The sequence below is a fragment of the Sminthopsis crassicaudata genome, chromosome 5 (genome assembly GCF_048593235.1).
Source record: "Sminthopsis crassicaudata isolate SCR6 chromosome 5, ASM4859323v1, whole genome shotgun sequence".
Lineage (NCBI taxonomy): Eukaryota > Metazoa > Chordata > Mammalia > Dasyuromorphia > Dasyuridae > Sminthopsis > Sminthopsis crassicaudata.
In genome coordinates, this window is record NC_133621.1 from 17,230,064 (window position 1) to 17,242,881 (window position 12,818).

General features: G+C 51.6%; 1 protein-coding gene across 5 annotated transcripts in view; it reads left to right on the top strand.

Annotated features, from left to right (window-relative positions):
* WIPF3 (WAS/WASL interacting protein family member 3) overlaps window positions 1-12,818 on the top strand; it is a 64,425-nt gene that overhangs the window by 36,479 nt on the left and 15,128 nt on the right. For all 5 annotated transcript variants that reach the window (XM_074266679.1, XM_074266681.1, XM_074266677.1 and 2 more), the window contains one exon: window positions 11,631-11,763. In XM_074266679.1, coding sequence (XP_074122780.1) covers window positions 11,631-11,763 — 133 coding nt within the window. The remainder of the gene's footprint in view (window positions 1-11,630; window positions 11,764-12,818) is intronic.

Genomic DNA, 12,818 nt, shown 5'->3' on the forward strand with positions numbered 1-12,818 from the left:
TTGTATGTATTTTTGTCTCTGTCATTGGAGTGGAAGCTTCTTGAGGGCAGGGCCTGGTTTTGCCTTCCCGGGATCTCCATCCCTCAGTCTGTGCCTGGCAACATAGAAAGTGCACAGTAAAAAGTGCAGGATTGCGAAGGAAACCTGAATCAGATTGGGAAACGCTTAGTAGATAAATAGAAACCCAATCGATCCTAGACAAGGTTAACATGTGGTTTTAAGTCATTGTGAGGAGGTAGGATGAGTGACTGTTTCCATTTGGTTTGGACACGGCTGGCGTGTTTCTCTGAGGTGGGCGTGTGAGGACATACAAGGTAGTTTCCCTCTGGCATTTGTCGTATCATATAATTCCTTCTGGGGCTGGGGGGGGGTGAGCTGACCAGAATTAAAGGGGCCAGTTAAGACTGTCAGAGGTTTGGGGCAGGGTTGAGTCCAGCAGTCAAGGCCGGACAAATCCCTCAGAGGCCAGACCTGGCCCTAAATCTGATTCTGCAATCCCAGGGCACTTGTAGTGAGGACAGATTAGCACAGGGACTCAAGTAGACCCCCAAGTGTACATACAGAGGGCGAGACCTGAGAACAGCCGGCTTTCCCACCAGGCAGCCAGCCCTCTCCTCTTAGGGGCCTGCGGATGGTCCTAATGGTTAAAGTTTGTAACACACTTTACTGGCCAGAATCTAATTCAGTCATTAAAATGAAGCCCAGAGGTAGCCAGACCCCAGGGGCAAGGCCTTCAGTTGGGGGAAGAGAGGGTCTGGATAATGAATAATTGCAATCCCAGGAAAGTTCTCACGTCTGTGAACTTAAAAATGATCTGGTCTCTATTTCAGTGTAATTCGTTTCCTTGAGTGATTAATCTTATGTGATGAATTTTATTTATTTAAGAACATTATAGCGAGAGGTCCACAAGAGCAAAGGGATCCGGGGAGTAAGAGAAGAGCCCCCGTACTTGGGATAGACGTCATCAGGGACGAACCCCAAGAATGGCCCCGAGGGGAGCTGGAGTGCACTGGGGCGCTTCCACAGGCTGACTCCGGGGAGGACGTTACTGAAGAAAATATGTGAAACATCTAAAAGGAGGCTTGTTTTCTTAGCTGCTCTTCCATTCTGATGTGTTGTAAGCAGTAGGAATTTTGTGCCCCCCTGTGGGTCTTGCTCTTTGGGGGGCTGCTCGCTGTGTCCGTGACCTGGGAGTTCGGAAGGTCACTCCATGGTCAGACAGCTAAGGCCGTGGGCTCCAGGGCCCCCACCCAAGGAAAGAGAAATGTTAACCCGGCATTTCTGACAAGGCCAAGGGCCATTAAAAGTGCACTTGCCGTGTTTAGTATTCCTTGCTTGGAGCCAGCCTTTGGGAAATATTGACACAGGGAGGCTCTTGTTCCCTGGGACGCTTGAATTCTTCAGGCCTGGAGAAAGGCTGAGTGCTGGGATAAGAGGAGGGCCAGCGGGGGGGGGGGGGGGGAGGCTGGGCCCGAGATATCGTTGGCACAGGAGAGCCCCTCTACCGAGGCAGGCTTGGGAGCCAATGCAATTATCATGTGTGTGTGTGTGTGTGTGTGTGTGTGTGTGTGTGTGTGTGTAGGGGATGGATGAGAGAGGGGGAGGATAATTAGTCTCTGACTAATTGATTCCCCCCCCCCCTTGTTCACATAGTCACAGAAAATAAAAAGCAGGCGAAGAGTTACATTAATTGTAAAAATGGAACACTGATGTGTGAGCAAGTTTTCTCTGAATGGGAAGGGCCAACCCATCTCATGCCCACAATCCCCCCAAAAACTCTTTGTCAGATAATTAAACATCCCATTATCTGCCTGTTATCTTCTGGGACTTCATCAGCTGAGAGGGGGAGTGAAAAGGTAGAAGAGATTGCCTGGGAAGAGAGAGGAGAGAACAGTTGGGAAGAGGGAAGAGAAGTGAGTGGAGAGAAAGAGAAATGGTCAGTGGGGAAGGGAAGGAGAGGTCAGTTGGCCAGAGACCGATGACCATCTGCACTAAGAATATTAATAATTTTACTTCAGGCTTTGGGGATTTGTGGTTTGTGGGGAATTTGGTTATTTGTGAAATTTGTAAGGATTTGTGAGTACTCGCCTCTGACCCTTCCAAGCAGTGTGACCTCGTGCCAATACCTGAGCTCTATAATGCTAGAAAGGGTGGCCAGGTGGCACAGTGGAGGGATCCTGGAGTCAGGAAGACTCATATTCCCAAGCTCAAATGTAGCATCAGACACGTCCCAGCTGTGTGACCCTGGGCAAGTCACTTTGCCCTGCTGCCTCAGTTATCTTGTAAATGAGCTGGAGAAGGAGATGGCAAGCCGCAGGGTCTCAGACAGGACTAAAAAGGGACATAACAACAAGAGAGCCAGAAGACTCTCCAGACTGTCTGGTCCAGTATCTTCATTTTATTTATGAGGAAATTAAATGGGGGGAATCTCATAAGTAGTAAGAACTGAATCAAAACTCAACCCCCCCCCCCCCGTAAGAATATTTCTGGGATTCTCCCTGTCTGTTCATGTGCGAGGGGTTTGCTTTTCCCACAAGGCATCTCTGATTCCCCAGGACTGGGGCAGCCCCGTCCGGACCCCACTGTCCCATTCAGCGGAGGAATCATCCTGAATCCTGGGGTCAAGGGGAGCAGTAGACTCAGATTTAGGGCTACGCTTTGTTCCGTGGAGAGTGAGACATTGCACTTTGGGGAGCCGCTCCCACGGGAGCCTGGTCCATTGCAATGACTTCCTCCTTCTTCCTGGCTCCTGCTCAAACTGGGAAAACAAAGCCTGCTTAGCTGAGATAAAAAGGGTCCAAGCGGCAGGGTGGCTATAACTGGCTGTGCTCAGGGTGGCACTTGGCAGAGCCTCTGCCCCTGGGGAGCTCACCCCGCTTTCTGCAGGAGAAGGCCGCTTAGATGAGGGGGACTCTCCCCATCCCTCCTAATGCTTCTCAGCATCCCCTCATTGAACTCCATTCCCCCACAAAGCACACGGGGAGGAGCGCTGAAAGCTAGTTTCTGGGGGTGGGGAGAGGAGCTTGGGCCAGAAGGTGGGGTGCCCCCAGCTTAGTTTTTAAAAAGAAAATCTGAGCTTGTGAAGACCCCACAGTGAGAGGGAGGGGGCTGGAACCTTAGTGCTTGGCCCTTCGAGGTCCCTCCCCCATGTTCTTTCCGAGAAGAAAAGCCTCTGGCTTCTGCTGCATTCTAGGTAATTGAACCTGAGATGGGGGTTAATAATTATTTAAGGGACCTCCGTAGGCTCTCGCAATTAGTCTTTACACTTTCCCTTTCTTGATCAACTTCTTGAAGAGAAAGGGATAATCATAGCATGGGGCTTTGATGGGGGCAGCAGGTCCTTTCTCTGGCTGCTTCCTCTGCACCCCAGAAGCCAGGTCCCCCAGGGCCATTTTCTTTGCCGGTGACACCGGAGGAGAGCGGGTTTTTCCATGTTGCTGCTAATCAGCCTAACGACAAGGCAGCTTCTGTACAGCTTTTGTCTGGCTCCTGTATAAAAGTGGGGGGGGGGAGATTGACATTGAGAAGGAAACCCCTCAGAGGAAAGGCGTGAGGGCCTTGGTGAAAGGGAAAGTAATGGGAACTTTGGGGCCTCCTGATGACAGGAAAGGGAGGAACAAGGAGAATACGTTTCACTCCTTTGGGGGAACTTGTTTGAAAGTCAGAGTTAAGTATAAGTAGCAACAAGTTCAAGGTCATTTGTCCATGATAGTTGCACAGTGGAGAGGAGTGACAGAATGTGCAGCAGATCTCAGAGAGAGTGGATTGGGAATTCCCAGGGCCTGTGGCTTTGAACACAATCAGCCCCAATCAATGAATCCCAATCAGCCCCAATCAATGAATCTCAATCAATCCCAATTAATGAATCCCAATCAATGAATCTCAATCAATCCCAATTAATGAATCCCAATCAGTCCCAATCAAAGCCAGCTTCTGACACTTCCAACCTCCATCCCTTTGGATAAATCACTTCATTTCTCTGTGCCTCAGTTTACTCATGAGTCACAACAACCACATACCTAGGAAGGGCTGTCTTGGGCCCCAGTGGGGGGGGGTGCATAGCAAGAGTGGCTGATTGCCTGGAGCAAAACCTCCCACTGATCCAGCCCCGCTCTGTACCAAGATTGTGAGTTGGCCCATTTCATATCTATGAGCCTCGGTTTCTTTGTAGAATCAGGAGCTTAAAGCCCCAAGGTCTCCTGGGCTAGGAGTCTAGTGCTCCATGGCCAGCTTCTCCCGCGCCCCCATCTCCCTCCTCTGGGATTTGATTGGAGTATTTCTAAGACAAAGCAGGCTGAGGTCTGGGGAGAATCTGGATACTGACTGAGTTCTCCTCATCCCAAGACCCAACCCGATTATTTCTCAGAACCATGATCGTATCGGCACTGGATCTGGGTCTGGGAGGATTCCATGGTGGGCCCAAGGCCAAGGTTAAGGGTCCAATAGAAGCAACAGGGGAAGCTGTAGCTCTGCCCTGGTCAGTCATCACGAGCAGGGAAACCAGGGCGCTCTCCTGATCTATGGCAGTAAGGGGGCTCCCTCCCATTCCTGGCTCCAGGTAAGTTCCTAGAGGGCAGGAGCGGCTCATCCCTACAGGGCCTTGTGCACAGCAGCAGGGCCTGAAGGATTTATTTTCCAAAGTAACCAGGCCAGCAACAGGTTCGCTTTTAACCCCGCACATAGTAGGGATGCTGGAAACACTGGTTTGCTTTTTACTTCAGCCCATCAGAACGCTCGCGTGGGCCAGTCTCAACAACAGCACGTTTTTGGCCCAAGGTTGTTACCGTGCTGATCCGTGTTTATAAAATGCCTCTTTCAGGAGGATGGTACAAGGTGCCCCGAGCCCGAGGATGGAACACCTGGCACTACCCCCTGCCTGGGCATGCCCCAGTAAATACCTAATTAATGCATGAGTTAGATTGAATTCTATTATTTAGAACGCCCAGTCTGCATCATAGTGTCTGGAGCCCACTAGGTGCTTCATAATTGCTCACTAACTGGTATTCTGTCTCTCTCCTCTCTCTGTCTCTGTCTCTGTCTCTCTCCTTGTTCTGGGTTCAAGTGAAGGGGATTTTTGTTTACTGTCTTTACTACCATTCGGAGTGTTGAAATCAAGCCCAGCATCAGAGTCACTTGCCCTTGGCCAGTCTCTCCCCATTGTGTCTTCCCCAAGGGAAGGTCTCTGGGCAGCTTCCTTCCTTATTTTTTAGTTCTTGTCTTTACTGCCCTGGTGCCAAACACATTGCCCAGCACACAGTAGGTGCCTCATAATTGCTCAGTAATTGACTGAATGACCCCCTCCCTCAAATGCTCAGTTCTCTATAAAGTCGATCAAGGTCCCACAAATTCCCCTCTGGAGAGCAGAAGGTGGCCCCGGGCCAGGAAGCCTGTGTCAGGGCCCTGGGTGGAACCCTCCCTGTCACTTATTAACCGCGCTGCGTGGGAGGAATGACTTTCCACCTTCCCAGTTTCCTTTTTTCAACTGTAAATGGAGGGAAGGGCCCGTGGAGAGTCCTCTGACCCCTGACCTGTGGCCAGATCACAAGTGGGTTAAAAGGGGCAAGGAGAACAAAGCCCCCAGCAGCTGGTGCCCAACAGCCACCCTGATTCTTGCATGGCACTTCTAGTCCCTAGGGAAGAGCCTGCTCCCTTTGCCAGTCAAGGGTGGGGGACTGAATAGCCCCCACCCACCCAAGGCCATTCTGTTTAACTGTGAGCCTCCTTCTTACCGGTTGGGGAGAAGGGCAGCGTAACACTGGGACTGCCCCAAATCAAAACAAAATCTGCTTCTTTATCTCTAATGACTGTTAAAAACATCCTTATTTTAGCTCTGGTCATTTTAGGGGAATGAAAGGGAAGGGGAGCCAGGGTCGCCGAAGTGGAACGAGCGCCATTGGAAGAATAATTGAGAGCAGGAGAAAAATCAAACTGCCTCTTGGCTCTCTGCTCCCACCTGGGTTTGTCTCCTTTTTGGTTTTAGCCCAGGGCAGCCTGCGTGTGAAAAAGCTCCCTCCTCCAATGTGGATAAAGCCTGCTCTGAATGAGAGAGTTTGGGGGGGGGAAGGGGAAGGGTTCAGTGACTTGCCCAGAGTCACCCAGCAGGCAAATGTCGGGGACGGATCTGAACCCGCAGCTTCCTGACTGGATGCCCTCCCGCCCAAGCCAGGCCCTCCCTTGTGTGTCGGGTCACCCTGTTCTCCCGTGCCCACGTCTCATCTGGGAGCAGGAATCCGTGGCTCCGTCCCCAAGGAGGTGCCTTGGGCGAAGGCCCAAGGTCAGCGTTTGCTCCTTGAGACCCAGGGGGCTTTCCCAGGTAACGGTGAGCCTGTGGTTAAAAACAGCCATGTATGCAAGGTCCTATGTTAAGTGCTGGGGATTCTAGGTCATAGAATCCAATCTTACTCACAGGCAATAATTACATATCTACTGTATGCAAGGTCCTAGGTCATAGAATCCAATCTCACTCACATACATTAATTAGGCACCTACTATATTCAAGGTATGATAAGTGCTGAGGATTCAGGTCATAGAATCCAGTCTAACATGCATTAATTAGGCATCTGTTATATTCAAGGTACTCTGTTAAGTGCTGGGGATTTTGGATCATGGGAATCCAATCTAATAAGCATTTATTAAGTGCCTACTACATATCAGGCACTATATTGGGTGCTAGGGATGCCCCAGTTTCCTTAGAGATGAAAAGGAAGCAACATCTGGACCTCACGGCGTGAGGATCAATTGAGCCCCATGGGTGATGGCTGTTGGCTCCCCAGAAGGTGCCCCCACTTAGGGTGCTGAGCAACTTGCAATGTCTGTATATAGTAATATACTATGTATTAAGTGTATATGCAGTGGTCCTCAAACTTTTAAAAATAGGGGCCAGTTCACTGTCCCTCAGACTGTGGGAGGGTAGGACTGTAGTAAAAACAAAAGCTCACCCTCTGTCTCCGCCCCTCAGCCCATTTGCCATAACCCGAAGGCCGAATAAACGTCCTCAGCAGCGGCATCTGGCCCTCGGGCCATAGTTTGAGAACCCCTGGTGTATAGTATATAGTAAGTATGTGGTTAACAGATGCTTTTTGGAACATTCTATTCACTAGGATTCCCAGCACCCACCTGCAGTAGGTCCTTTGGATAGTATTCATTACTTTCACCACTGCAGCTGGGGGTAAGGGAAAGACAAGAAGTTACTTGCCACAGTCTTTTTTTCAAAAAGAAAATTAATCTTTTTTTCCCCTGATGCAGTTCGGATTAAGTGACTTTCCCAGGGTCTCACAGCCAGGATGTGTTAAGTGTCTAAGGCAGAATTTGAACTCAGGTCCTTCTGACTTCAGGGCTGGTGCTGTACCCACGGCCCACTGAGCCACCCTTAAAAAGAGAGTCATTCTACAAAAGTCCTGCCTGAGCAGAGCAGGCTGGCAGGACTGAGCACAGTCCTTAGGCCTTCCCGTCTGAGCCCTTTATTTAACAGATGAGGAAACCGAGTCCCACAGCCACTTCCCTCAGACACCGCACTCTTAAGAGGTAGGGCCGGGATATAAAGTGGGGGCTTCCAGCCCCTTCCCCTCGTCCTCTCCCTGCACACCTGGCAGGCTGCTCCGGCTCCATGGCAGGCACTCCCTCGGCCTGCAGGTCCTAGACAAGGAGCTGGTGAAGCGATTTGTCCCTGGAGGGAGCCCGTCGGCCAGGTGGGAGGGGGGCTGGATCTCAGGGCCAGGGCAGAATTTCCTGCAGGGTCCCAGCCAGGAGCTCTGATGGCCGATTCCCCCTTAGTGCAGTCACTCAGTCATTTTGAGATGGGACAATGTCAGCGGCAGGAGGGCCCATCTGGAGCCGGGCTCTGGAGGGAGCTAAGAACTCCCTAGGGAAGGGGGGGCCTTCCAGACCCAGAGAAGCCCTGGGCAAAGTCAGGAGTTCTCCATTTGTTTCATGACTTTAACTCGTTTGAATTGTACATTTGAAGTTTCTGAAATAAACCAACAGGTCTTGATGCACCCCAAAGGCCCATGGTGTTAAAGTCTGGGCATTGGGCTGGACGTGACATGGGCGAGGACTTCTCAGGAAAACGCCTGTTTTCTCCTCCTGGTCCTGTGCTGACCCTCCCTGGCTCCACAATGGTAACGTGGCCGGCCTTTTAGAGCTCCCGGGTGAGCTTCAGGGCCTCCTCGACTCCTACAGAGCAAAGCAGAGAAGCCTGACTACCGCCTGGGTCCCACATTCCTCCGGAGGCTCCCCAGCCCAGTCCCCAAGGGTCTATACGCCTTTCAGACACTTAGCCGTACAGCGGACCAGGGGACAGGAGCATCTGCTGCCCAGAGATGCTGACACAAAGGCTGCATTTAGTTCTCGCTTCTATTTTTATTTCTCTCTAAAACTTCAGGCCTCCTGCCCGGGTTCTATACTGCCGCCTGCAGCAGGCTCAGTGGGTCACCGTGGGACTGGCAAAGTGACCAGTCAGTCACAAAGAGAGCAGCTGCAGCCCTTACACCCCTTCTTCTGCGTGGGCAGAATTGATGTAAATACAGAAGGGAAGAAAGGCTGTGGAGTTCTCCCTGGTCACAGAGCTGGAGAAGCTGAGAATTAGGTTGGAGGCAGCGGTCAGGGACAGAGGGAGGCCAGAAAACCTGAGTTCAAGTCCAGCCTCAGACTACCTGAGCATTCCTGGGCAAGTGGCCCAGTCTGTGCTTGTAAATGGCGGTGGTACGGTAGTCTCCCCTCACAGGGCTGCTGCAGCCAAAGTTCATTACAAACCCCAAGTGTTCTGTATTTAAGGGCCAGTCGTGAGTCCTACCATGATTGTGGAGAGATATAGATAGAAAGGAGAAAGAGGAAGGGGGAGAGAGGGGAAGAGAGAAACAGAAAGAAGGAAGGAGGGAGAGACAGAGAGGGAAGACAGAAAGAAAGAGGTAGAAAGTCAGATAGAAAGGAAAGTGGGGGGGAGAGAAAGAGAGGAATAAAAAGAGAGGAGAGAGAGGGGGAGGAAGGAGAGATGGATGGCAGAGGGAAAGAGGAGGAGGGTTCATTCAGCACTTACCATGGGCCAGGTGCTGGGGTACAGATATAAAGACAGTTCCTGACCTCGGGACCTTACTTTCTAATGGGAAAGGCAGAAAGTCTCCACCTAGTATGGTGTGGACACAGCTGGGAAGTGTGGACGTGGGTGTGGAGCCCAGTGTTGGCTAGCTAAGGCCGGGACTCGTGTGTCAGAGCCTGGGGGCCGAGGGCCGAATCCAAGATTCCTGAGAAGGGGAGATGGGCAGAATTCAGGCGGCGTGACCCAGAGAAAGGGCCTTTCACCGGTAAGGACACTGGCCGAGGACTGCCGAGAGGTGCTGGGCTTGGAGGCCCGGGGACACGGCTGTCAGGGTTGGGGGAATTCCAGCCAGGAGTCCCCGAGCTGATTTCTCTTTTTGAGAGAGGGTGCTGTGACCTGGGGCACGTCCCTCAGAGGTTCTGAGGCTTGTAGGAGCCCGTCTGTGCATCTTGGCGAGCAGCCTCTGAACAGGAGCCCCCTTTGTTGGCTTGAGAGCCGGGGCTTCAGACTTGTTCCAGGGGACGCCTGGGGTTCCACTGGAGGACTGTCCCAAGGATCAAAGCTTCCAGCTTCCATGGGCCCCCAGGAGGGTTCCGCACTTCAGGGAACCCCAGGATTCTAGGCCCCAGACTTGTGTTTGTTCTTCCTGAGAAGATCCCCTCTGGAGTTGTCCAGTGCTTCTCCAAGCAAGCACCCCTGTTAATTTTTAAAGCTGGTAAGGGCTGGGATGGGGCCTGTCAGGGAAGGCTCTTAGAGGATGCAGAGATTCTGGGCAGACTCATCCAGAGCTGGGAATCCTCTCTGTACCCAAAAGGGTCCTGGGGGATCCCTTCACTTTCCCCAAATCTGCTTCCTCATTTTTAAAAATGGCGCACCTGCCTGGCTCACAGGTAAAGGTCTTAAAACATCACAGAATCACTTCTTGTTGCTTTCCTCATCATCTCACTGTGAAATCTCATTGACTTTTGGAAACGGCCCTTAATGAGCAACAGGAGCTGGGAGTGTGAAGGCCTGTTCTGGGGTAACCTGGAGAAATGGGGAGACTGTCGTAACCCTGGCTTCTTAAACTGGTGGAGAAGTTGTGATGGAATAATTGTTTGTAAACATGAGGATGGTGGAAAGTCCAGGCCTTAACTGGCGGGAAGGAACCTGTCCTTGGCTGAGCTTCATACAGTTGGGAAGGGGCCACATGAGGCTCTTACCAAGTGTTTATCTCAGAGAGAGATAGAGATGCTGTATTTGATATCGCCTCAGGGAGCCCCCTGGTGGGAAACTACAAGGCCTGGCTTGTCCAGGACAGATGGGGCTGAGCCAGGGAAGGGAAGGCAGGAGCGCCTGAAATCTGGACCAGAGAGCTCTCCAGCACCGGGCGAATGCATGTGTCCTAACACGGGCTCTCTCGATGACCTGGGAAGCCAGATCCGGTGGCCTGGGAGGGCTGCGCCAATGGGTGTTTGAAATGGAGACATAGACGGTGAGGGTCTATCGTGCTTAAGGCTCGGTGGTCGGCGCGCCAGGTACCGCCATCTTGGAGCAAGCTTAAATAAGAAAGCAGAGAGGTCTTTGGTAAGAAAAGATATAATCTGGGGGATAGAGCAAACATCCTAAGTGAGCCCAATTGTCACTCAAAAGGCAGCAAGGAGAGCTAGTAATTAGAGATAAAAACTCCCAAGTCACATGGGAACCAAGTGGAGGACTAGACAGTTTTTCTCTGCTCATTACGACTTCTCAAATGTCTCCAAAACAGAAATTATGCACCCAAAATACAGCAGCTTCAGCTGTTTCCATGGTGTAGATACCCAGAATCCAAGAGGTTTTTAGAAAAATGAGCCTGAGACAATGCTCACTCAGGACCCCACTCTCACACCCTGACATCAGGGCTGCAAACTCTCCTCCGGGCTTACAACAGACCCCCCAGGGGGGACGCCTCCAGTGTGATGTCCCGCTGCTTGTGACTGGGGCCCCAGACGGCGATTGCTCATGTCTCACTGAACCTTTTCACAGCCGACACGCAGGGACGGCAGGGAGGCTCCTGTTGGATGAGGGAACACGGTGGGCTGCAGAGCTGCCCCCCCCCAAGAGAGGACCAAAGCTGGGCTGCCCGTGGTCACACAGGGAGCGGGAACATGGGGAAAGTTTGAACTCAGGCCTTCCTGACTCCGGATGGAGCAGTCTAAGCACTGCATCACCTAGCCTTCTTCTCTGGAGTCAGGAAAACCGGGGTTTGAATCTTCCTCTAGACCATGGATTAACCCATCTGGGTCTCAGTTTCCTCATCTGCAGACTGAAGGTCCCCTTCCTTGGGTGGTAATGAGGAATAAATGTTCTCTGCAGCTTTCAGGTACCTAGTGAATGCCCGTGCTCCTTCCTGAGCCCGTGGGAACTGCAGGCCGGGGGCTGGGACATTCCCATTTGGGGGGGGGCAATCCCACAAATCCCCTTCTTCCCCCCACTCCGCTCTGCTCCTGACCTTGCTGCCATCTCAGCCTGGCTGCCAGGACTCCTGCCTTCCACGCCTGAGAGGCTCTCTAATTGGGAGAGACATTTCCCGTGGCCGGCGGCCTGGCAGTGACCGGCTTCTCCTTCTCTTGCACAGCCCAGCGCGGAGGCCCCCAGACTCAAGAAGGACGCATCCCAAGGTCGCAGTGCGCTGCTGGCAGACATTCAGCAAGGGACTCGCCTGAGGAAAGTCACCCAGATCAATGACCGCAGCGCCCCCCAGATTGAAAGTAAGTGGGTGCCGCGTTGGCACATTCTCTCAGCACTTAGAGCTCCATCATCCCAACCGGGCACCAGAGCCCAAGGGGCAGAGGATGTTAGAGCCTGGCAATAACTGGCTTTCAGAGGAGATGGCCTCCGGGGCCTTTCATTTTATGGCTAGCCTTTGTCCTTATCTCCACCTCTCTGCTCAGTTAGCCCTTTTTTGTGATATATGAATAAAAAGTCATTTATTAAGCACCTAGTGTGTACCAGGCACTCTGTTTTGCTCCAAGGGCACAAGGAAAGGCACATAATTGCCCCTGCCCTCGAGGAGCGCCTGGTTTGATGGGAGAGACAAACAGCTTTGGGGAAGCAGGACACAGGCAGGACCTGGTGGCAGAGAGGTAGTTGAGAGTGAGGAGGTCTGGGAAAGGCTGAGATTTCAGGGAGACCAGGAACGTTCCCAAGGTGGGAGCCAGCCAGGGAAGTGTCATGGGTGAGGAACAGCAAAGAGGCTGATGTCTGGGAACCTGACAGTGTATGCCGTGTTCTACACCCGCAGTCTCCCACCTCTGCAATAGCAGCCTTTTCCATTTCCCAGGAGGGAGATCCAGCATCAGAGGTTTGTCCAGTCAGGTACAGAGCCGGGGGTCGGGATCCCCGAGTTCAAGTGTCAGCTTAGAACTTGTTCCTGAGCACTGCTGCCCTGACAAAGTCAATGAGTCTGGGTCAGCCCATAAGAAAGCAGAAATTGGAGGTGTCCAAGGAAATCCCAGCAGGCTTTGAGTAGAAAATGCCGTCTGCATCCAGGGAGATTGAATGTAAATCAACACATTCTATTTCACTTCCTTTTTTCTGTTTTTTTCTCTTCCATTGTTTTCCCCTTTTGTTCTGATTTTTCTCTCCCAAATGTTTGTTTTTTATGTTTATTTTTAATTTTTTAATGTATATTTTAAAAATATTTTTTAAAAACCAAAAAATTGGAGGTAATTTGTAAAACTTCTGTTCTTTGCCCAGAAACTTAAAAAAATATCTAGACTGAAATTACATTTAGACATCTGTTTCACTATGAAATGAAAAGCTG